Below are 25,311 nucleotides of genomic sequence, written 5' to 3'. Positions count from 1 at the left end.
GTAAATCTCACATTTGATGATGGACCACAGGTTCTCAATGGGGTTCAGATCAGGTGAACAAGGAGGCCATGTCATTAGATTTCCTTCTTTTATACCCTTTCTTGCCAGCCACGCTGTGGAGTACTTGGACGCGTGTGATGGAGCATTGTCCTGCATGAAAATCATGTTTTTCTTGAAGGATGCAGACTTCTTCCTGTACCACTGCTTGAAGAAGGTGTCTTCCAGGAACTGGCAGTAGGACTGGGAGTTGAGCTTGACTCCATCCTCAACCCGAAAAGGCCCCACAAGCTCATCTTTGATGATACCAGCCCAAACCAGTACTCCACCTCCACCTTGCTGGCGTCTGAGTCGGACTGGAGCTCTCTGCCCTTTACCAATCCAGCCACGGGCCCATCCATCTGGCCCATCAAGACTCACTCTCATTTCATCAGTCCATAAAACCTTAGAAAATTAGTCTTGAGATATTTCTTGGCCCAGTCTTGACGTTTCAGCTTGTGTGTCTTGTTCAGTGGTGGTCGTCTTTCAGCCTTTCTTACCTTGGCCATGTCTCTGAGTATTGCACACCTTGTGCTTTTGGGCACTCCAGTGATGTTGCAGGTCTGAAATATGGCCAAACTGGTGGCAAGTGGCATCGTGGCAGCTGCACGCTTGACTTTTCTCAGTTCATGGGCAGTTATTTTGCGCCTTGGTTTTTCCACACGCTTCTTGCGACCCTGTTGACTATTTTGAATGAAACGCTTGATTGTTCGATGATCACGCTTCAGAAGCTTTGCAATTTTAAGAGTGCTGCATACCTCTGCAAGATATCTCACTATTTTTGACTTTTCTGAGCCTGTCAAGTCCTTCTTTTGACCCATTTTGCCAAAGGAAAGGAAGTTGCCTAATAATTATGCACACCTGATATAGGGTGTTGATGTCATTAGACCACACCCCTTCTCATTACAGAGATGCACATCACCTAATATGCTTAATTGGTAGTAGGCTTTCGAGCCTATACAGCTTGGAGTAAGACAACATGCATAAAGAGGATGATGTGGTCAAAATACTCATTTGCCTAATAATTCTGCACTCCCTGTACACTGGTTACCATTTTACCATCTGTTAAAGGAATACTTTTTTCTTCTTTGAAAACAAATTAACACAATAGGTCTTGTCCCTTTAAGCTCCGCTCTATTTCTGTAAACCGGCCTGTAAATTGTATTCTTATCTCAGCTACAGATTGCCTTGTGCACAGCAGGGGGAACCAAAAGGGACTGCGCTGGTGTCCGTGTCAAAATTGTATTTATGATCATGCAAGCTGCTAAACATGAAAATGCAGTAAGTGCCTCACACTGCTACAAGAGGTCTCATATATTCGGGCTCCGGACTGAATGTGCAACGCACAGCACCTTATGGTTCTATGAGAGGCTCCTTGAGCATCCATCTGTCTTCTAACCATCAAGCTTCCCTCAACCCTACCCACGCTCCTGTTCCTCCCAATGAATCTCTGCACTTCTGATGAAAATTGAAGGAAACATCAGCCACCAGTACTGTATGTAAGTGTGCAGTACCACAGGTTGAAAGAGGTCGTATAACTTCGGGCACCAGTACTATATGCTTGTTTTCAGTACCTCAGGTTGCTCATAATCCCTACTTAATCGGGCCACAAGCAAACGTGCTTAAGGGTGCAATACCATATAATACTGTTTTACAAAAGCTTTGTTTTTAAGAATATTTCTCAGCCCTTTCTGAGACACCAGTCCTACATTAAATAAGCTAAGAAAGGGGGGAATGCATGAAAGAGATCAGTTATTCACTCATGTGCATTCAGTCTATACAGTGCTAACTGAGATTGGCCTCATTTCTTGTATGCTCCTGGGCTTTTGTTTGCATATGGTACACATGGCTGCTAGCTATTCAGTACCTTTTTCTGCCATTTTGCTTTTCACCCACCAGTACTTATTTTCAAATCTGTGAATATTATCTCTTGCCAACATATATTTCCTACAACGTATTAGAAAACAACTTTCCTCTCACGTTATCGTTTCGTGACTTACTGATGTGCGTTGCCTCCAGTGTCAGTGTTTGTCTACCTCCCTTTCTCTGTTTCCATGCTGTGGTTCCTTAAACCGTATTTGGTCATTTTCTGTGTACCATATATTTTTTTTTTTTTAGGTTTTTAAAAAAATGATTGTGTCTGGTAGTTCCTGTTGAGTGATCTGTAATATTCAGTCTGTTCCTGTCATTGTTTTTTCAAGGTCGGCGCCGTTGCTGTTCATTCCTAGCACATTACGTCTTTAACGCAGATACTGAGATGCATTTTTGTGGCTTTTTATTATTCTGTATTCAGGGCGTTAATTTTTAGGCCCGCTGTTATTTCCTCTTAGATACTGCTTGAAACGTCTGTATGTTGAATCTACTTGTGTTTTAGTGCCTTGTCACCTCTATTGAGCATGTGGACTTGTGGGCACCAGCAATGACCATCAATAGAGAGAGGTCCTGTAAGATAGAACCAGGCATGGGTGTAAAAGGTTGCAGTACTAGAGGCCGTATTAAGAGGTTCCTGTAAAGTTGGGCTTCAGTGCTGGGTGATCCAGGATGCAGTATCACAGTCCATGACTAGATGTACCTGTAGAGCCAGGTGCTGGGGAAATGTGGCTGCAGTATCACAGTCCATTACTAGGTGTACCTATAAAGCCAAGCTGTAGCATCGGGTGAATCTAACTGTCACTGTAAAGCCAGGCTTCAGAGCTGGGTGAACTTGGGCTCAGCCTCACAGTCCATTCCAAGAGACAAAATGTTGCAGACTACTACAATGCTTTGTAGTTTAATATCTGCACAGTAATTTCTAAATACTTTTTATCAGGGTTAGGTGAAATGTATTTTAGTTAGCTGTGTTGTGCCCTTTAAAACACCCAATATAACTGATGCACTTATAGCCTAGTTACATGCATAGTGCCTGCATATATGTCACCAGTTGCGGCTGGCGTAGGGACGAAGTGGGGGGGGGGGGAGGGGACACAAAACAACAACACACAAACAAAACTTAACTGCTGTATTGGCTCTTCAGTCGCCACTGTCCACTGCAGGCACAGGCTCCCAGGCTGGCAGCATGAGAGCAGCATCAGGATTGGCCTGTGCACCCTCAGTTTGCTCTTCCAGGCAGACTGGGAGCCTGTGCCTGGTGTCTCCAACCCGGCAACATAGCTCCGGTTAGAGACCGCTCATTGTGCATGTCCGTTTGGCCGTCCTGAGACGGCCAGCCAAACCCAAATGCACACTGACAGCAGCGTCACCACCTCTCCTCCCTGCATGTCATCCCCCATTGCCCCATCCACTAGAAATATAAAACGAGAATAAACATGGTTTATTATCCTTTTACTTTTGAAGTTTTGTAGCTGCTGCTGCTGGTGGGGTGTTGGGCGACGCTCCTCCTCCATAGCGGAGGAACTGCTGCTGTAGGTCACGCTGGTGCATAGCACAATATTTTGTGGCTTAATTGCTGGCTTTATAACATATGCAGGAGACTACTGAGGGGGTGTGGTCTGCCCCCTAATATGGCGGCCGTCTAATCCCGGAGCTCCCGTCCCGGGCCTGCCTAAAATGCAGATTCTGCTGCGAAATTGGGCTGCTATGTGGTGATAAGTTATCCGGAACACGTGGGAACCAGCGGACCACCCCCAAAGAGCGATTGGAGCCCCCGGCTGGGCTCAGAAATGGAATACCGGACCTGGCCCTGATCTGGGCCCACGCCGCGGCAGCCGCGTAGATGGGACGCCGACCGTAAGAAGCCGCACTGCGGTGAGTGAGGGGAGGAGAGCGGGTTGAGGCTGGTGCTGAGGGCGGGGGTCGACGCGGCGTACCTGGAGAAATTGGGGAGTCCGCTCCTCAGGTATCCCCCCACCTCTCCGCGCCTTGAGTCTTACCCGCAGGGCCCGACCGAGAGTGCAAATTGGCAGTGAGGAGTGAGGAAGCGGCCCAGGGACCAGGCGCACCAACGGCCGTGCATGGGAAACAGAAGCAGGGGAGCGGCGGCACCCCTCTGACGGAGAGTGCTGTGCCGAGGAACTACTAGAGCCCCGCCCTCGTTTGACGGTCGAGCCCCCGTTCAGAACTTAATTGGCCCGCTACCAGAAGGCACACAGAGGGGACCAGACAGCCTGAGAAGGAAATAACCGCTGTAACGCACGCCCCAATACCAGCGGAGCCCAACACAAAGTTCTGGAGCGACCGCAAGACCGCACCCGCTAAGCCTGGCAGCTGAAGACACACACAGAAGGAAGGCCCGCAGGCTCCAGAATACAGCTAGCAATTACCCCATATAACGAGCGCCCCTCTACGCAAATACTAGCATAGAAACAAGTAACGATGGGCCGCACCAAGGGAAAGCAATCAGACGACATGGAAAGACCATCACCTGATGACCCAATGCAAGCAACGCCACCCGGGGATCAAGCAGACAAACTGGACATTATTCTCCAGGAGATTAGAGACTCCAGGCAAGCAATAGAGAAAAAACTAGGATCAATAACGATCGAGTTAAATTTCCTGAAGGATGACCAGAAAAAAATGATCGGACAGACTGAAACAGGCAGAATCCAATGTCGCTGAGATTATTCCGACCCACAAAGAAAACAAGAATGCCATCGAACGCCTCCAACAACAGGTGTAAACGCTACAAGAACGTGTTGAGGATGCGGAGGGCGATCCCGATGCAATAATGTACGCATAATAGGTCTCCCGGAGGGGACGGAGGGCAAGAATCCTACGCAATACATAGAACACTGGCTAAGGAAAATAACGGCGGCCAGACTGTTAACCCACTTTGCAGTAGAGAGGGCGCACCGTATACCAGGAAAGAGACCCCCTCCGGGCGCGCCAGCACGTCCCTTGATAGCCCAGATCCTAAACTACAGGGACAGAGACATCATACTACAAGCGGCAAAAGATCTAGACCCTATCACTGTAGACAACACTCGAATCTCTCTATACCCTGACTACACACTAATGGTCCAGAAGCGCAGAGCCTCTTTCCAGGTAGTGAAATGGAGGCTACGAACTGAAGGACTGAAATATGCACTATTATTCCCGGCCCGGTTGCGTGTCACATTTAATCAGAAAATAAATTTTTGGGAAATACCTGACTCTGCATGTGACTGGCTGGATGCGACCTTTCCTCACTTGGGGAACGAGGAGCGTGATGCCCTGCCCCCGAGACAGCCCCATCAATCACGTAGGAGTGGACGTGGTAAGATGCAATCGACTCGAAAAAAGACTGGCCTAACTATGATGCAGGTCCTGGAGGGCCGAAATGGGGCACTGCAATCAGTGTATTCCTTACAAGGGACAGACTCCTCCCCGCACGGACCTACTTCATCCATAGACAGTGACGCAGCATCTGATTCAGAAGGCAGCTCAGCGTTGTTCCCTGCTGTTACCCCGCAGTCAGCCCACGACCTCTGAAGAAAAACACAGTATTCCATACCTACCGCTGGGCACCCAACGCTCGCGGAGTCTACTTCTTCCTTTCTACAGGGCGGGCCCAGATGGTCGAGAACCGTACTCCTCGTCATCTACCAAATAATTAGTTGGCCACAGGCGAGAACTATTAACAGTACACCAGATAGAACCCCAGAGCGCAGGCTCCCTTTCTTTGTAGATGCTTCCCCGTTGGTGGCAACGATAATGGTTCTATATAACACGATGGTTTGGCAAAGCCAGTTTGAGCTTCGCCCAGTATTCAGTTTAAAAAGTAAAGTTGGAAGTAGATTTAGAACACTGACATCAACACACATATCATATATATTATACCAAGAGGGACAGCCAGTAACACAGACTACTAAAGAGACCACTACATCAATATCTCAATATGACTGCATTACGTGAATACAATATTATCACCTGGAATGTACGGGGAATGGGATCCGTTCAAAAGCGACATAGAATTTTAGCTCAACTATATTGTCGGAATATACATATAGCCTATTTACAAGAAACTCACCTCACTACCCACGAAGCAACGAAACTCAGTAAGAAGTGGCGGGCCAACTCCTACACACAACATATTCAGTGTTCGCAAGGGGAACGGCGGTATGGATACGCACTGGGGTACCATTTGAAATACTAGAGACCAAAAATGATGATGAAGGCCGTTACACACTGGTCAAAGGTAATCTAGATGGGAAACATATAATACTAGGAAGTATATACTCCCCGAATACTGCACAGGATACCTTCCTGGAGCGCTTGGAGTGCTATTGCAATGGGCTCACATCCCATGGATAATAGGCGGAGTCTTTAATGCGGTACTAGATATCATGACAGACCGCACAACTACCCCATTGTCAGGAACTAATGCACAACAGGCAGAAGCATTGCGTAATTGGCTACAAGGCTGGTCACTGACGGATATTTGGTGAGCTAGAAACATAGATATAAGAGAATACTCCTTTTATTCATATCCACATAAAGTATACATGAGACTAGATCATGTAGTGTGCACTACTTCAGTGCAGACTCCGATATCACAAGCCACATATTTAGGAAAAACATTGTCAGACCATAACCCCCTCGAGATAGTGCTATTGTGGGGGCGGCGATCTACGCCGATCCTCACATGGCGTTTACAGCCATCAATACTAGAAGATGATATCTTAAGAACAGAAATATCCCAAACAATCACAAACTTCTTCACCGACAACGCAGGCTCAGCATCCTCTCCATTACTCGAATGGGAAGCATTTAAAGTGGTGATAAGGGGTGTGGTGATGGAAGTGACAACTAGAGTACGTAAAGTACTAACCAGGGAATTAAAGTTAATAGAAAACAGGCTACACACACTAGAAAAAGAGGCGATATTAAGACCCTCATTGACTCAGCAGCTGCAAGAAGCAAGAGCCAAACACACAGAGCTTGTGGAAAGATTACGGAAAATAGACTATATAAAATACTGTGAATGCATCCACAGAGAAGGAGACAAAGCAGGAACTCTATTGGCGTGCCTGATTAAAGCTGAACTCCCCCCCACACCCCCCCCCACTCCTATCCTGCAGATTATTACGTCACAACAAGATACAATAAATACACAACTGGGGATAAATAATGCTTTCCATGATTATTACACAACTTTATACTCAGCCCCTACAACTATAAATCGAGCCGAGATTGAGGTCTTCCTAGCTGACATTAGACTACCAACACTGACAGAGGAGGCCAAGCTTCAATTAAGCGCGCAAATAACACAAGACGAAATAAAGGAAACAATTAAAAGCATGGCGTGAAATAAAGCACCGGGTTCAGACGGGTTACCATCTGAATTTTACTCCCTCTACTGCTCACAACTTGCCCCCACAGTTAGAAAAATTATATTATGCCTCTCTAAAACATGGAGTTCTTCCAGACACAACTAAACAGGCAATAGTCACCTCACCGTTAAAACCAGGAAAAGCCACAACTGATATGTCATCTTACAGACCCTTATCTCTGTTAAATACAGAATATAAAATATTAGCAAAAATACTAGCGCAACGACTGCTTAATTACATAGATAGCCTGATACACACGGACCTATGCAGATTTGTCCCGTCCCGTAACACTTCCCTAAACATTCGTCTACTGTACCATGTAATGGATGCTGCTATGAGTCATTACCCACACGCAGGATGCCTGTCACTGGATCCCACACAGGCATTTGACTCCCTGAGCTGGGAATATATGTTTAAAGTATTAGAGAGGTTCAACGTCCCCCACGACTACATACGCTGGGTTCGGTTATTATACACCTCCCCGACAGCAAGAGCACGCACTGGTCAGAACATCTCAGATACCTACCATGTACAAAGGGGCACCAGGCAAGGATGTCCGCTATCCCTCTTACTGTTCATTATGGCGATAGAACCACTAGCCTGCAAGCTACGACAAGACGGTATAGACTGGGGAATAGGCACACCTGGGACCAATCACACAGTATCACTATATGCGGACGACATTATTTTATATGTGAAAGATATGAGGCAGAACCTGGATACTATAGCACAAATATTAAAAAAATTCACACCACTATCAGGACATTCTATAAACTTTGACAAATCAGTGGCGTTCTCCCTCACTGGCCCAGATCCGAGAAATACAATAACATTCGGCGACAAACACCTACAACTAGCCTCAGACACATTCCGATACCTCGGCATACAAATTTATCGCACCCCAATAGATCTAGTGGAAAGTAATTTATTAAAAGCGATGGCTTCACTTAGATCACAGATACAATTTTGGACATCACTACCAATATCAGTTGCAGGTAAGATCGCCCTGGCCAAGATGGTAATTCTACCCCACTTGCTATATTATTTTATGAATCTACTAGTGAAAATCCCAGAAATACACTTCAAAACCCTTAACTCGATGCTAATCGACGTGATCTGGGGGAGGGGTAGACGCCGTATAGGCCTAGCCAAACTGTAGATGCCAACAGAGAAAGGAGGCATGGGCACACCTGACTTTAAGGCTTATTGTATGGCAGGTCAACTGTAATGGCTGGCATATTGGCTAGCCAGAAGAAATTTACAAGAAATCGAGTAATCCCAGGAAATGTTAGATAAAGGTCACATACATTCCCTGTTATGTCCTGGCTTCCAAGCCCCAAAGAAACTGCCACTCTTATTACGAATAGCTTTGCAATACTGGAAAACAACGCTCAAATATACAACTAGAACAACCCCATACTCCCCCAGTATTCCACTTCTGGGACTACCAGTAAACACAGGTATACTGTCCCAACGACAACTACAGAAGTGGTCACACTACGGCGTGGACACGGTTGGGTCATTCTTCAGAGACCAGCATTTATTAGTACACACAGACTTCACACACAAACACAACTTGACTTCATCGCTCTTTCTTTTACATGCTACCATACTGCATTATATTAAAAACCACTGGGCCCGAGACAGTAAAGAACCCCCTACACAGGAACTTGTAAACGCTGTTTACACAGTAGGACATGGTAGACATTTAATAAAATGGCTGTACCGTGGGTTGAAGACTCATTTATCACCGCCTCTAGCCCAGCTGAAAACTAAATGGGAGACAGATGTTGGCAAAGAACTTTCAGAGGATGACTGGGAGACAATACTGAAATACCCTAGTCAAATACCACGTAATACTAGATTTAAATTTATACAGTATGCTATTTTACACAGGGCATATCTCACACCGCACAAGATACACTTGCTATATCCCGACGCATCACCAGGCTGCCCAAGATGTGGTACTGAAGAGGCAGACTTATTACACATGCTCTGGAGTTGCCCAGCCATCGCTCAATATTGGAATAGTGTAACAAATGTTTTAGAAAAAGTAGCGGGCGCCCCTATGTGCCGGACATTGGAGGCCTGCTTGCTGGGTTTGTTCCCACGCCCAAAGAAGGGAAAAGCACTCCCACGGCTAACAAACCTAGCACTCATACTAGCAAAATGCCTACTAACCAAGCGCTGGAAAGCTGCAGCGCCCCCACGGGTGACACAGTGGTGTGCAGAGATGCTAGACTGGGGAAAAGCAGAAAGTACAGCTCTTAAAAGAGAAGAAAGTAGAGGAATGAGAAATTACCCCTTGGCTGATGAGTGAGATGAAATATTAGAGAATTTTGTTACAATATGTAGAACAGAAGGGTTTGAAATTACTACATAGTGATGCCTCTATATAAACACACAACAAGCTATATGAAATTTGTAATCCTAGACTGCTCCCCCCAGATGATAGATACATATGCTTAAACAAGCACATGCAATACATTATCCCAAGATATAACCAAAAACAGTGGTCAAGGAAAGGTACAAATACTTTATCCCTCATAGAAAAGATTGATGATGTCAGATTTAGGTTAAGTTTAATAAGTTAAAGTTGTAATCAAATCAGAGAAATGGTAGAACATGATGCTTGAAGGTTACATACTATGCCAGACTAATATACACCATACCACAGCTGAGAAGCTTGTATTATATCAAATGTAAGATCGTATGTACCTAGCCTGAAATGTTAGCTCTCAAAGCCACTTGTACAACCAGCAGGACTGGATCTATGTCTATTTTCATACAAAAATGACTAATGTACAATATGTAACGTACTGAAAATGTCAATAAAAAGATTTAAAAAAAAAAAAAAATGCAGGAGAGTACTGACTCGCTAGTATCGAAGAAGCACTCGTAACAGTGCTTAATCAAACCTGAGCCTTAATAGGAAAGACAAATTGCACCAGAGCATGCATGAATCGCTCTACCCTGAAGTGACCGTGGGTGCATGCATAGCACTATAAGAATTACAGTGCTTGACAAATAAATAGATTTTAAGCACCACATATACAAAAACAAACATGCATAGTTTTGACCAGTGTGTAGTTTTTGGGGTTTAATCTTATTTTTTGCTACTTTAGTTTTACCACAGAAGAAAGACATAAATATTGCTTTGCCAAATGTGCATTTTATTGCACAGGCTTGCCAGTGAGACAGCTGCTGAGAATCACCAGTGGGGTTCAGTGGAGGAGCGTTTCAACCAGAACTTATAGGAAGTCTGGGGTAAATAATGCTGGGTGCGAGAACTCGATCAACACAAAGGACAGGCAATTTTGATAATTGTACAGCTCAGTAATTACTCAGAGATTTCTTTGTGCTATGTGAAAAAATAAGCTAACTGCAGCCGAGTAAAGTGGAAAATATAACGTCCAAAATTGAGTCTTTTAACAAAATAAAAAGGTCTTAATGCTTCCCTGAAGGCCAGATGAATGTCTTGTTGGTTTTCCGAGTAGTTCAGCTTTGCTCCATTATGAATGGAAGTCGGTGCAGATACAGAATATAGTAGACAACAAACAGTCTTTTCTTTAAATGGCTAGAACGGCCCTTTAAGGAGGGACGTGGGGTGGGGGTACAGATCTATCTATCCATTTATCTGTTTTTTTATCTATCTATTGATCTTTTATATAGCTATATTTTATTTATCTATTTTTTATCTATCTTTTATATATCTGTTGAGCTATCTGTCTGTCTTATCTATCTTTTATCTATATCTAGCTATCCATCTAGCATCTATTTATCATCTATCTTTTATCTGTCTATGTATTATCTGTCTTTTATCTATATCTCTTAGATGTCATATCTATCTTTTATCTGTCGTTTTTCTTTCTTTTATATATATCTATCTTTTAGCTATCTATCTAGGTATCTCTCTATCGTTTAGCTATTTATCCATCTTCTATATATCTGTCTATCGTTTATATATCGTTTATCTGTCTACAATCTGTTGTTTAACTATCTTTTAGCTATCATTTAGCTATCTATCTTTCTCTATATCGTATCTATCTTTAATCTGTCTATCTTTTACCTCTTTTTTCTCTATATTTTCATCTATTTATCTACCCCTCTATTTCACAATACATTTTTCTATCTGCACAATAGATTTTTAAGTCACTTAAGCACTTAGTTTCATATCCTCCCAGTTTTTGAGCAGCTTAAAACTAAGCCCAAAGGTTAACATTTAGAGGGACTATGACTAGAGATGGCTAAAAGATATTGATATTGACAAGCCGATGCCAGTACCTCTGGGATTACTGAGCCCAATTGGCTTTGCCACTGCTTCTCTCCCCTTCTTTAATCGTTCTGATTGCTTACTCTGGTCCAGGTCTTGCCAGCTGTCCAGAACAATAGCTCAATGTGTGATTTGAGCACAGTCACGTGTGGCATTTTAATTTTAAACTATGTAGTTGTTTCTGCCCCCGCTTGACGTGCTATCTGCATTTCTAGGTCACATAATTGTTTAGTTATTATAACATGCCCAGATTAACCAGAATTTATACTGGTAAATATCTCTACTGCTACAGATTGTCAGTTTATATATTTTTTGTTGGAAAAGGGCTTTCGGACACCTTGTTTCAATCTGGGGATATGTTGTTTTTTCCTATAAGCAATTTAAGTCAGATCTTATTCTAGGGTGATCTTTTCTTCATTTATAGAGAATATGTTCTTTATTTTCTTCTCCTTTCTTGGACCATAAATCATTACTTAAGTTTGCAGTGTTTTGGATATTAAAGCGTTTACTTCGCCTTAGGATTGCAGAGTGTTAACCTGCAAACTTTGATAGGTTGAGCCTACTAGTCAGCGCATGCATGGGCTGCTGCGAGGCATATTGTGGCGTAACGATAACGTAGAGGGGTTTGGTTGGCCTTCCTGTCATTCATATTTACCTGCTTCTTATTCATGCCTCAGCTTGTCAATCTTGTGATTGTCCCTTCCATTGCTGCTTTGATTGGTTGGAATCTCTGCTTCCCTGCTTGCTTTTAAAGCTCTACTTTTTTCTGTTAAGCCGTCCATGAGAACACCTGAGTTTTCAAGCCGCCACCCATGCATACTTCTCTCCCAGTGCACTCTGCGTTGCTCTCTGTTGCCTGTGTGTTTCTCCCCGTTGTCTCCCCACGCCTTCGTTGTTACTTTCACATCCTCTCGCCCTCCTTTGCTTCCCTGTCCCGTCCCTCACACACTGTGCCCTCCCCTGTGTTTCTTTGGCTCACCCATCCCTTCCGCCTTCCCCCATATTGCTTTGGATATCCCTCCGGCCCTTCCCTGTGTTGCTTTGGCTTCCTCCCGTCTCAGCCTTTCCCATATTGATCGTCTTTCCCCACCCTCCCCTGTGTGCATTTAATTTTATTTTTAGTTACTGAACCAACTTAGATCAATTATGTAGTCAGGCACATGTGGTGCTCACGTTAAAGGCTTTTTTTCAGACAATATTTTGAACTGCTTTTAGCTACACTGCACAGCCTCACTGATGCAGCGTGGCTAAAAGCAGTTGGCAAAGCCAATAGGTCACAAGGGCGAGATCTATTGGCTTTGCCAATACTTGTTCGTAAAGACACAATAGTTTTATGATGGTTTCTAGGGTCGGACTGGGACAGAAAATAGGCCTGGGGACCAGAATAAAAGTGGCCTCCTTTAGCAAATCAGATAGCTAAAAATGTAGCCCACATTTGCAAATTGGTTCAATTTTAAACTTGTAGAGATGTGCCATATGGGTGTTTAGCAAGACATGGGAAACTGCATGCACTTGTCTTTGCTGCCGTCTATTTTTGTGGTAATATCCTGGAAATCAACATTAAAAACGGCCCACAAAGCCACACAATAGGCCCACAAACAGACAAAAAACAGATACACAAACTGACCTCTCAGTCCAGGACGTCTGGCACTGCCAGATTTGCCTATAGACCAGTCAGACCCTGGTGGTTACACATTATTATCCCTGAAGGACATTTTTCTGCCCTTTCCCTGTAGTTGCATCTCTTGTTGAACACGTTATGAGGCGGTATAAGCCATTTAGGTAAATCTGGATGACTTAACAGGCCAGTTCAACGTTGTCCATGAACCTCTTGGACATGGAACGCAGACAAAATATTTCCTCTCTGTTTTCTTTTCCAAGGGATAACTTTCATGTATAAAGCATGTCTTATGTGTGTCCTCTCTAGGTCTGACACACGATGGAGGTTGGATCCGTTGTTCGAGCTATGTTTGATTTCTGTCCCAGTGTCTCCGAAGAGCTGCCCTTGTTTGTGGGGGATGTCATTGAAGTCTTAAGTGTGGTGGATGAGTTCTGGCTCCTTGGCAGCAAAAGGGGCATCACAGGTAAGATCATTTGGATAATCATGGAATACGCTGGTTAACCTTTCTAAATATTATGTGTTGATAATTGAGTATATAGTTATTTATTAGTTTTGACAGGCTTGATTTCTAGTATAACTTGCAATATCTGAAAGAGTTTTCTGTCACACAGTTGAATAATGCTTTGTTCTATAATATCACATTTGCAACACCGTTTTGCTTTCGTATCTTGGAAGAAAACCCTTAAGCTAACATAGGTGGGGGCGTGTCCAACATGGCGACCGGGTCGGACGCATAAATCGCAGCTCCGTCCCCGGCCTAAAATAAAAATCCTGTATGAAGACGCCTGGACCCGCTGCGGGGTCGAGAACCATCCCCCCCAGCTGCGGAGTCAACAAGACGGGGGCGGTGGCGAGCGGAGCAGCGAAGGAGCTGCTTAGAGTGATCGGCACACGACCACGCCGTGAGGCGCTCGAGGCGTCCGTCCCCGCCGCACGATCGCGCTGGGAGGCGCCCGAGTGCTGCTCGCGCCAAAGAATCGGAGCAGCCTGGGCCGCGACCGGGTGGAAAGCCGGGGTTCCCCGAAGGCGGTAAGTGGCGGCTTGTCCGCGCGGCTGCTTCGCCTCGGGGGCCCCGCCCCGTTAAGACTGCGACTGACAGACGCTACATCGGCTGCGCTGGCGAGGCGCACACACGCTCCGCGGGCCTCTTGTGCCCCTTTGGAGGACACGAGGGCCCTTAGATAACCAGGGCAATAGCCGGGAGGCCCCCAGGCTCTGAGAACTACGGACACTCGAAAGGCTAGTTCACTACGCTATAGCCACCAAAAATAGTAGCCGCGAGAGAACGAACGTGCTCAAGGTATATACCACCCCATCATGCCAGGGGCAAACAAAGAAACGCAAAGCCAAGCTGGTGGGGCCGTGAAAAGGTAATACCACATCAGCGCAAAAAGTTGACAGAAACGCAGCTAGAAATAAATTGCAGAAGCAGCTGATCCAGGTAGTGCCTACTTGTAGGAGAAAAGAAAGAAAGTGGGGGAAAAAATAAAATACCGGCCGCCTGACATCCTCAAGTACTGTAGCGTAGTTAAACCTCTCTGCACCATTTTAAACACGCCACCAGCACCAAAGCGCCAAGCCAGTGCGATATAATTAAGCAACGCAACGTAAAATCCAAAGACCAACAACAGCATTGCACGAAAACCACCTAATGGGATAACCAACGACCCCACGGGCGCCCCCAGGAACCATGGACCCTGCTACACCGCCTCTACTAACTGGGGCGTCAGCCACATATCAAGCCCTTCAGAAAATGGAAGCGACATTGCAAACGCACTCAACACAACTTGAAAAAGTGCTACAAGCCATACTTGACACTAAAACTACTTTGGAGGCGAAGATTGGCTCAGTTATAGAAGATGTTAACTTGCTCCGCACGGACCAACAGGCGCTAGCAGAAAAGGTTGCTGAGCTGGAAAAAGATACGTCGCACCTCACACCTTCTATGCTCGAGGTTAAATCACAGCTGGGAGCTGTAACAGCAGAAGTCGAGACACTTAAATGCAGAGCCGAAGAAGCAGAAGGCAGATCGCGTCGAAATAACATCCGGTTCGTGGGATTTCTGGAACGCGCCGAAGGCCCCAGTGCAGAACTCTTCATCGAACAATGGCTGACTGAATCAGTTTTGAAAAATAATGTTCCAAAGTTTTTTTCCATAGAACGCGCCCACAGGGTCCCAGGCAGACTCCCGCCCCCAGGCGCTTATCCACGTCCCCTCATAGCAAAATTACTGAACTACTGTGATAGAGACCTTATATTGCAGCTATTCTGAAAGGCAGGCCCAATGCACTTTGAGAACACGCAAATAACAGCCTATCTGGATTTCACAGTAGAGGTACAAAAAAAACGAAACTCATTCTACCGGATTAAGGAGCGACTAAGAGAGCACAATATCAAATACTCCTTGTTGTTCCCCGCTAAACTTCGCATACAAGACAATACCCGCACTCTTTTCTTCTCCACTCCTGAAGACACATGGACATGGCTCCACGCAAAAGGACTAGCTGATTCACTACCCTCTATAGACAAAAGCCTACCTCCGAGGGATAAACGCAAACCCAGTAGAAAACATGATAACAAACCTACCCCTGAACAATCGCGGGTTGAACGATCGCTACTGCTACAGTCTACATTGCGTTTCGCCAACGCATCACCGACATCCTTATCTGGGCAATCAGAAGCAGATCCTGACCCAGAGCTAAACTCCGACTCGGCGGAATCTGCCCGCGGCCCCAACCTCACTCCACGATCAGCAGATGACATTTGCTAAATCTTCGTCCCTGAACATAGGAGGACGTTTCACCCGCTACTCCTATCTGGATACTCTCGCCTTTTGTCATCACATAATTACTTTTCCTAACTCTTATGCTCGGCTCGCTGCCGCTCCTGGTCGGCAAGGACACCAACATGCGCAAAATAGGCCGGGACTAAGACATTCAACCACCCGTAGTCTTGGATCACCCCTCGCTCCATATGGACCGTTACCCCAGGATTGCAAGTTTTGCTACCTCCCTGTTCTTTCCACAACTGCAACTGCTGCTAAGTATAGCAGATATTATAGTTGTAGTTGAATGGAACGTTTTACTGTTATATGTATTGACATGTATTATTTGCAGTGCGCCACACCACAATGTAAACCTAAAAGGCAGCCTACACAGTCCAGTAGCTAAGAGGCTAGACGATATGAATACGTATCAAACTACAAATAAAATCGGGCTTGCGCAACCACAGGCAGTACCCTCCCACATTACCCACTTAAATTCCATGGCATCCTAAAATCATCGTTATACCACACACTATAAAATTCTCACATGGAACGTAAAGGGCATGTCATCCGTAAGCAAAAGGCAACGGATTTATACATACCTCAGGAGGCACCAGATACACATAACCATGCTACAAGAAACCCACTTAGATGAGTCCTCTATGGCATATACCAAAACAAAATGGAAGGGCCAATTATATGGGACCACCTCCTCAACATATGCCAGAGGAGCGATAATCTGGATAGCCCCCGGGGTTCCATATACTATGTCCCGCACACAATGTGACCCAAACAGGCGGTACGTGTTACTGGAGGGTACTTTAGACGGAGGCCCCTTAGCCCTGATAACATTATACACCCCTAACATAAATCAACGCAACTTCCTAAGGACACTAAACAGTAGCATGCTCAGTGACCCCGCAACAGATGCCATATGGGGCGGGGATTTTAACTGCGTTCTAGATATCTTGAAAGACCGTTCTACCCCTCCATTAACCCACGCCCCAGCTAAACGAGCGTCGCTCGACTTGGCAGATTGGGCTTCTAATAATGGGCTAAACGAAATTTGGAGAACTTCCCATCCCACACTGCGTGAGTATTCTTTCTATTCACCAGTGCACAAACTTCACACCAGGCTGGATATGTTCTTCGCTACACCTAACATAATCCCAAAGGTAGCTGCATCTGGCTACCTGCCCGTACTATATAAGACCACAACCCACACTACGCCACATTGTTCTGGGGATATATACATGCCCGCATTCCAACATGGCGCCTGCAACCAGACGCCCTGTCCGACCCCCCTTTTAATACTGAGTTGGCCACATGCCTGTTGAACTAATTCTCTCTAAATAAAAACACAACATCAACCCGTGCCACTGAGTGGGATGCCCATAAAGTAGTAATTAGAGGGCACTGCCCGGCAGCAACTGTGGGCATTAAGAAAATGCTTACCACAGAGTTATTAAAATTAGAAGCCAAAATACGTAGGGCGGAGATTGAGGTCTCAACAAACAATACCCCACCAGAAACACTAATCTCACTGAAAGCAAAATACAGAGAAACGGATGACAGTCTTAGCAGGCACGACTACAGACCCTTCAAAACGAGACAACATGCTGAAGGGGACAGATCGGGCAAATTGCTGGCGTGGCTGGTGCGTCAATCACCGCCGATAGGGGCTATCAAATTACAAACAGGAATAGTGGTTAACACTCAAGCCGATGTTAACAAGGCCTTCTACATGTATTATCACACGCTATACCAATCCTCTATCCCCCCTACAGAACAACAACTGGCTGAATTTCTGGTTCAGATTCCCCAAAACTCGAAAATCGTCAACAACGCTGACATCCTAGACGGCCCCATTACTATTGAGGAGCTTCGTTTGGCCCTCTCTCATATGGCGCGTGGCAAGACCCCTGGCACAGATGGTCTGCCACCAGAATACTACAACTCACAAAGCACTCACCTACTGCAACCCTTACTAGAGGTGTTTAATGAAGCGCGTAATAGAAAACAGTTACCAGACTCTATGAGGGAAGCACTAATAGTGGTCCTGCCAAAACCAGGACGTCATCCACTGGATGTCAGATCATAGAGACCACTTTCTCTCTTGAACACTGATTGCAAACTCCTAGGGAAAATCCTAGCAAATAGATTGCTCCCCCATTTGCCGCACTTAATACACCCTGACCAGTCGGGATTTATTCCGGGTAGAAACACCTTTTTAAATATAAGGCGCCTAATCCGCATCATGCATAATACCACCGACCCAGGTAGTGTGACCGTGTCACTAGATATAGAGAAGGCGTTCGACACGCTTGGTTGGGAATATCTATTCCGCACCCTCAAGGCGTTTGGCTTCCGGAGTGGCTTCATCAACTGGATTGCTACACTATACTCCAAACCAACAGCCCGAGTTAAAACCGGTCAGGTAGTGTCAGAGGCCTTTCCTATAGACAGAGGAACCAGGCAGGGCTGCCCGCTTTCTCCATTGTTGATCGCAATAGCTATGGAACCACTCGCAATTAAGCTCCGGGGATATGCACATAAATGGGGCATACAGGAATTTGACGCATATCACATAATATCCTTGTACGCAGATGACGCCCTGATATATCTGCGCAACCACTCTGCCTCCCTGACCGAGGTAATGCGTATACTGAATATTTTTTATTTTTATTTTTATTTAATGCGTTTTTATATAGCGCAGACTTTTCCCGAAGGTGTCAGAGCGCTTCACAATAGGCAAAGTAAAGATACAAGAGGAGAAGAATTACAAGTGAGCCTGTTACAAAAGCAAACGTTACATTACAAGAGGCAATACGAAAGGAAAAAGTGACGTGTGCAGGTTACAAGAGCAAATAAAGTACGAGTAGAGGTAAAAAAAAAAAAAAAAAAATTGCAGTAAATGGTAGACACTCAAAACACTAAAACAATAGTTACGTTACATGAGGCAGTGGTGGCCGTTGTGCATGTATCAAAAGCAAACAAGATATAAGAGGTAGCAAATGATACGTTGTAAAAGGAAAGGTGCCGTGTGCATGATACAAAAGAGTACAAAATACAGGTAGAGGTATAAGACTGCACTAAATGGCAGACACTCAAAACACAAAAACACCCTGGGAAGGCACTTCTATAGGCATGGAGAACAGAATTTCCTATAATGGAAGGACTTCCTTCAGAAAACAGAGGGCTTGAATTAAATTTGGAAGTGTCTTTGAAGGAGGAGAGCTTTGAGGTCAGTTTTGAAGGCCTGGGAAGAGGTGGTGGTCCGAAGCTGAGGCGGAAGTGAGTTCCAGATTCTCACCGCGTATATGTTGCTCTTGTCTCCGGCTTGCATGTGAATTGGTCTAAATCTTGTATCTTCCCTCTCACTTGTTTGCCCACTGAACAGCGAGCGTCTCTCCCCATGCATCAACTACCATGGACACACCAGACCTTCAAATACCTGGGCGTTCAAGTATATCACTCTATGTCAGACCTAAGGGAAGGTAACTTAGACAGGTTGCTTCGCTCCACCAGAGGCTCCTCGACATTTTGGAGTTCTTTGCCTCTATCGCCAATGGGCCGGACAGCCATAGTCAAGATGCTAATATTACCGAGATTCTTATACTATTTCTCCGCACTCCCGGTGATCTTGCCGAGCTCGTTCTTCCACAAAGTGCATTCCCTACTGACTGACTTGCTCTGGGGCAGAGACAGACGCAGAGTAGCCCTAACTACCACACAATATTCACAAGAAGAAGGAGGCCTGGGTATACCAAACCTTGAGCTATATTATGCAGCAGCCCAACTTCAATGGGTCACTAAATGGCTCAATGAGCCGTCCAACGCAGAGTCTACAGCAATAATGGCTTATACAATCCCAACAACGATATTGACATGTTTACTAGCGGGACCCCCTTATCCACTTCACAACACTCCCTTACTGGACACGGCCAGACACTGCTGGAAGAGATATGTGCAGGGCAGAATGCAGCCCCTCCCCTACTCTCCTCTACTCCCAGTGCCACAGCTGCCGGGCATTCACGCCCTATCCTCCCATCACGATGTACGGGTGGTTAATACCCTGAACATAGGAGACTTTTATTATGACTCCAGAGCAATCAAGTTTGCAGACCTGGTGTCTGCGGAGGTAATGCAACCGGGAGCCTTTCTGACATTCAATGCCATAACTGATCTCCTACGTAACATATGGGGCTGTGGTCACAATGAACCAAATGAATCCCTTCTACTCACTGCAATACTCTCTATGGGCGACGCAAAATGCGCTGTTACCAAACTATACAAAATACTTCTAGCAAGTAGTTGCAAGGCCCTAACCCAGGTCAAACACCGCTGGGACACTGTCCTTCCCACACCAATTGCACAAAAATCCTGGGACACAGCCCTTATCTCGATCAAGCCCGTATCTCGCAACTCCAAACTAAGATACACGCAATTTAATTATGTGCATCAAGCATATCTCTCCCCAGCTCGTATTCATAAAATATACCCAGGCGCTAACTCCATATGCCCAAGATGCGCTACCCCTGCAGCAACTTTCTACCATATGGTCTTGGAATGCCACGCGATTAACACTGGCTGGAACCGCGTCGTTGACACAACTGCAGACGTGACAGACCAGTTGTTGACTCCTACTCCGGAATCCTGCCTGCTTAATATACGCCACCGCACAAAAGGAGATAAACACACTCACAAGTTCGTAGATTTGGCATTCGTGACATATAAACGCCTGATAGCTACACACTGGAAGGCCCCAAACGCCCCTCCCCTCTCCCTCTGGCTGCGAGACCTACACGATTACACATTGGCAGAATCTCAAACATTAAGGCAATTACAACATAGAGGTCAGACACAAGGCGGGACTGAAAGTTGGGACCTTTTCGTAGTTAGAATTGAATCCAGAGATGACAAGTATCCACCATGAGATAGCCCTTTAACACTCTTGGGACACGCTATTATTAAAATTACCCAAAGTAGTAGAGTTTGTTGAAAACAGATCCATTCAACCGTACTGCCATGCCTAGTTCATAAATTATCTACCCGCCAGCCCCTCCCTGATACTGTTATCCCTCCACACCAAAACGCACACATAGAAACATAGCCCTTAGTGCCTGTATAGACATATGCTCCCACTATTATATTTGACGCCAACATATATATTTAAGAATAATAACCATCATGTCAAGTGTTAATAGTTATATAAAGTTTATTGAAAGCCAGTACACTAAAATACAGCTGTGTTGTACAGTGAAATGTACAAACGTTAAGAAAAGCACACAGAGGGAAGCTGGGTATTCTCTCACCAAGTCATATGTAATGTACTGCTACTTCTGTACCTTGTTGTGAATTAAGTTTAATAAACAGATTTAAAAAAAAAAAAAGCTAACATAGGTATTGTTCTGGAGTCAAATAAAAAGATCATTTCAGGATCAGCAGCACAGTGTGTGCATATGTATGTGTGTCAAAAGAAGGCAAAAGTGAGACACAAGATGGCAGACATCTTTTCTGCTTGCTACAAAACGCATTACTATACATAGAGTACAAAAACTTGGTCCCATCATTTGTTGGGTAATACAAAGACCTGGCTGATGGATAATGGCCTAGGAAACATGTATTGTAAATGTCCAAACAGAAGAGAAAGTGATGGAAAATCTCAGAGTCTGGACAGAGAGACTAGTAACTTATGGTGCAGGTGTGGACTCCTCTGAAGGAGAAGCTGGTTCCAGAATGATATAGGTGAGAGTGGAAGTTCACTTACAAGAGATCTCTTTGTGGACTTAATATTGTGTCAGGCAAAGTAAAAAAACAATGTTTTGCGATATTTGTGGGACCTGGTGTTCCGAAACTCCAATGTATTTATTTTATTAGAAAATAACAGAATTTAAAAAAAGATTACTTGCACAATAGATTGTTTAGGAATGTAGTACATTAAAATGCATGTGTTCTTTCAATTTTATTTACAAAATACATTTAATCATTGATGGTTATTGAATACATTGCTGCTTGGCCAAACGAGGCTATTGAGGATATGTCAAATCATTCCCTCAATAAGCCAAATCCTTAGAAGGGTTTTGTACATAACGGCTTCTCATTTGTGTTGGCTTCACAGTTTAACCCGCCTCCTACTAATAATCACCTATTGGAGATTGTTGAGTGTGGCTGTGTGGGTATGCAAGAACAGAAGAAGCAAATGTAGGACTTTCATGTGTGTCTCAATGTAACCTACGTGGATTGTGGAGGATTCACTGGCAAACCCCACCCAAACTTTGGAGTGAGAAAGAAAGGATCTAAGCCTAATCCCTATTTCCCCACAAGAGGAAGGGCAAAAACATATAGAAGACATGTCAAATAGACCAAGACTAAATTTGAGTCAGGAAGTTGCAACAGGATTATCAACAGCACCTAGAATTACGAAGGGTACTGGTAAACTGCATCACTGACATACTGCATGGTTTGGCTAAATTCACCCTCCTCTGTGAAGCAGTTCTTGGTCTTGCCTTTACCCCATTTCCTGGGTGGAAAGGGGCATACTCTCTGCAGTGGAGTTTGAGGACTTTGGCACTCAAGCCCTTTACTGAAGAGCACTCCACCATGGATACTGGCACCACTGGGATCAACAGCTGAAAACATCAGCTGCCACTAGGGGCATGTAACCCGAAGCCAGAAACTCCACTTGCTAGTAAAAGTATATTTGAAGGGCAGGGCTCGCACCTGGTGTCTGATGGTGTCTATTGGGGTAGGCCAATTTATCCCATTTCTAGAAAGTCTCTTGCTCTCTCTCTCCCTCAGACCACATGTAACTGTGTGGGAAGAACGGTTAATGTATGTACGTAAATTTGAAGATCATCTTGACCCTTGACCTTCTTTCTGTACAGGGCTTGGATGTGTGTGACTCTTTGAGTGAGTAGCATTATACTTATGTATTCATCACACTGATTACTCCTTCAAACTAAATATACAGTGTAACAAAACACACATTTTTATCTGTGATTGTGAGCCACTGTTAGATGGGGACTTACTAACCAGTATGTCCCATACGAAGAGGAGCTTGTGCTACACTCTGGACCACTGGGTGTGTCCGTGTGTAGGAAAAGGGGGTAGTCTGTGTGGTACGTACATATGCAAGTCCATTCCTCTACACTTAGGCAGACAAGCATAAAAACAAAGGAGATGGATGTACAGCGGCTGTGTATGTCAGGGAAATGTTTGTCCTTTACCCCTACATAGTAACAGAACACACATAATACTAGTGAAGAGATGTAGCAGGGGCCGGAGAACAGATCAGGGACTGAGCATGGAAAGAGCAACAAGACAGGGATGGAGCCAAGGACAACATGAAGTACAGAAGAAGGGTTGCTCCACTACATGAGTTCGCAGTAGCCTCCACATCAGTTTTTGGAAGCAGTACAATGTACTTACAAAATATGGCACTCAGTTGTACTCCTGGCGATAACCTCTGCATGTGCCAAGCACATTTTATTTTGCAAAGACGTACAGAAAGGATGTGCCAACTGAACCACTGCCAAATCATTAGGGATATGAAAATATTTGTGTTATGTAGTTGCCAAGGTTTACATGATGGGAGTCCCCCACCTTGTTTTCAAATGAAAGTCACCTTTAGCTTCCCTAACTTCCAGACTCCTCTCTCTGACTTCAAACCTTCAACAAACAATAAAACAGCTCTGTGGACCTTTCAGCTTCCTAGAAACCTCCGAACTTTGCAAGGTTAACCCATTCTGACCAACAAGGTCAGTTTTATTCAGTGAGCAGAGGGACACAACGTAAAGTTGCAAGTCACATTATGCAGAAATCTGTATACCATGGATTTCCCATTATAAACACTTAAAAGCTTACTACAGGATGTAATTCACCCATATAGTTTACTTAATTAAAGTTCCAGTTGCTTAATGATAATTACACTGCAATTAGTCCAGCTCACTTACCACATATTCTTGTCTTCAGGATTGTTAATATGGTATTAGGAAAAAACAGCTGTGCCTTTTAATCCTAGAAATGTAACAGATGCTTACCTCCTCCTATTCCAACAAAAGCATTACTCTGTATGTTAACCAAAACTACTGCATTATTAGTTGAGTACACAGACTATGCTGGGTGAATAGGATCTCAGTATGTGCCATAATGTAACAAAGAGTACTGGTGAGTAATCTCAGCAAAATCCCATTGTTCATTATAGGACATCTTACTTTTCTGAATGGTCACTGCAGATTTTTTGCCTTTTGCTGGGCACTATTTTTTGCTGACTTTAGTAGTCTGCGCACTTACCCCTGTTAACCAGTAGTAAAGTGCCAGTGTTTCCACGTTAAACATGTTTGAATGGGCATTGTCTAAATTAGTGTATTTAATTTATCTATAAGCCCTTAGTTTATGGCACAAGGTGTCCTTCCATTGTATCCAGTCTTGAAGCAATGTCAAAACTGCAGTCGAAGTAAACCCTTTTGAAAAACCAAAATATCCCTTTGAAATATTAATAGGTCACCCCTCTGAAGGTGTGTGTGTGTGTATGTGTATATGTATATGTATATATATATATATATATATATATATATATATATAACTTTTATTTTTATTTTTTATTTTTTTAAGGCTCCTGCTGTATCAAAATTGCCCCATATCGCCTTTAGGCGCCACTTAATTAACCTGAGTATAATACCAAAACTCCTTTTCATGAACTATCTTCAACCTATTAAACCATCCCAAAAATGTGTGGCAGGCTGAGTATTTCCACTGTTTTGTAATAAAAGATTGGCCACCACCACTGAAATAAAAAATAATTGTGCACATTTTCTCCTATGAGGGGATGGGTAGCAGGCCCAATAAAGCCAAACAGGGTGATAATTTAACCGTTTGTCCTACCCTAATCAAAATCTTTTAATAAACCTGTGCCCAGTAGTCTCTCAATGCCTGCACGACCAAAACACGTGCCCTATTTCCCTGGTTAATCACATCCAGGGCATTTGAATCTGACTGACCAAAACATTTTTATTGAGTCTGACAGGGGAGTAATAATGCATCCAACCTTTATAAAACACCATCAATCAGATCTTCCTATCAACCTGGACACCTATACATTGTGCCCATTTAGCACAGATCTACTCCATGGACAGAATTCCTTTAACCAAAACCTAAGAGAATTGTTAATCTTATCTTCCGCATGCAGTTTCTTCACTGGCATCTCAGATTGATTTTTATCTACCAAGGATAGAATGCAAACGATCTATGTATATGAAAAACTATACAAAGCTCTATGCTGAAGGCCGAATGGGCATGCTTCCCCCCATATGATTACATTTTGGTGACATCAAAAAAATCTCCTCCTTATCTAATCTTAATGCTCTGT

General features: G+C 44.4%; 1 protein-coding gene across 2 annotated transcripts in view; it reads left to right on the top strand.

The window, feature by feature from the left end:
• DNMBP (dynamin binding protein) overlaps window positions 1–25,311 on the top strand; it is a 469,368-nt gene that overhangs the window by 195,486 nt on the left and 248,571 nt on the right. For both annotated transcript variants that reach the window (XM_069239684.1, XM_069239685.1), the window contains one exon: window positions 13,484–13,640. In XM_069239684.1, coding sequence (XP_069095785.1) covers window positions 13,496–13,640 — 145 coding nt within the window. In that variant the 5' untranslated portion in view covers window positions 13,484–13,495. The remainder of the gene's footprint in view (window positions 1–13,483; window positions 13,641–25,311) is intronic.

The sequence above is a fragment of the Pleurodeles waltl genome, chromosome 6 (genome assembly GCF_031143425.1).
Source record: "Pleurodeles waltl isolate 20211129_DDA chromosome 6, aPleWal1.hap1.20221129, whole genome shotgun sequence".
Taxonomy (NCBI): Eukaryota; Metazoa; Chordata; class Amphibia; order Caudata; family Salamandridae; genus Pleurodeles; species Pleurodeles waltl.
This window is presented reverse-complemented; position numbering and strand designations above follow the sequence as displayed.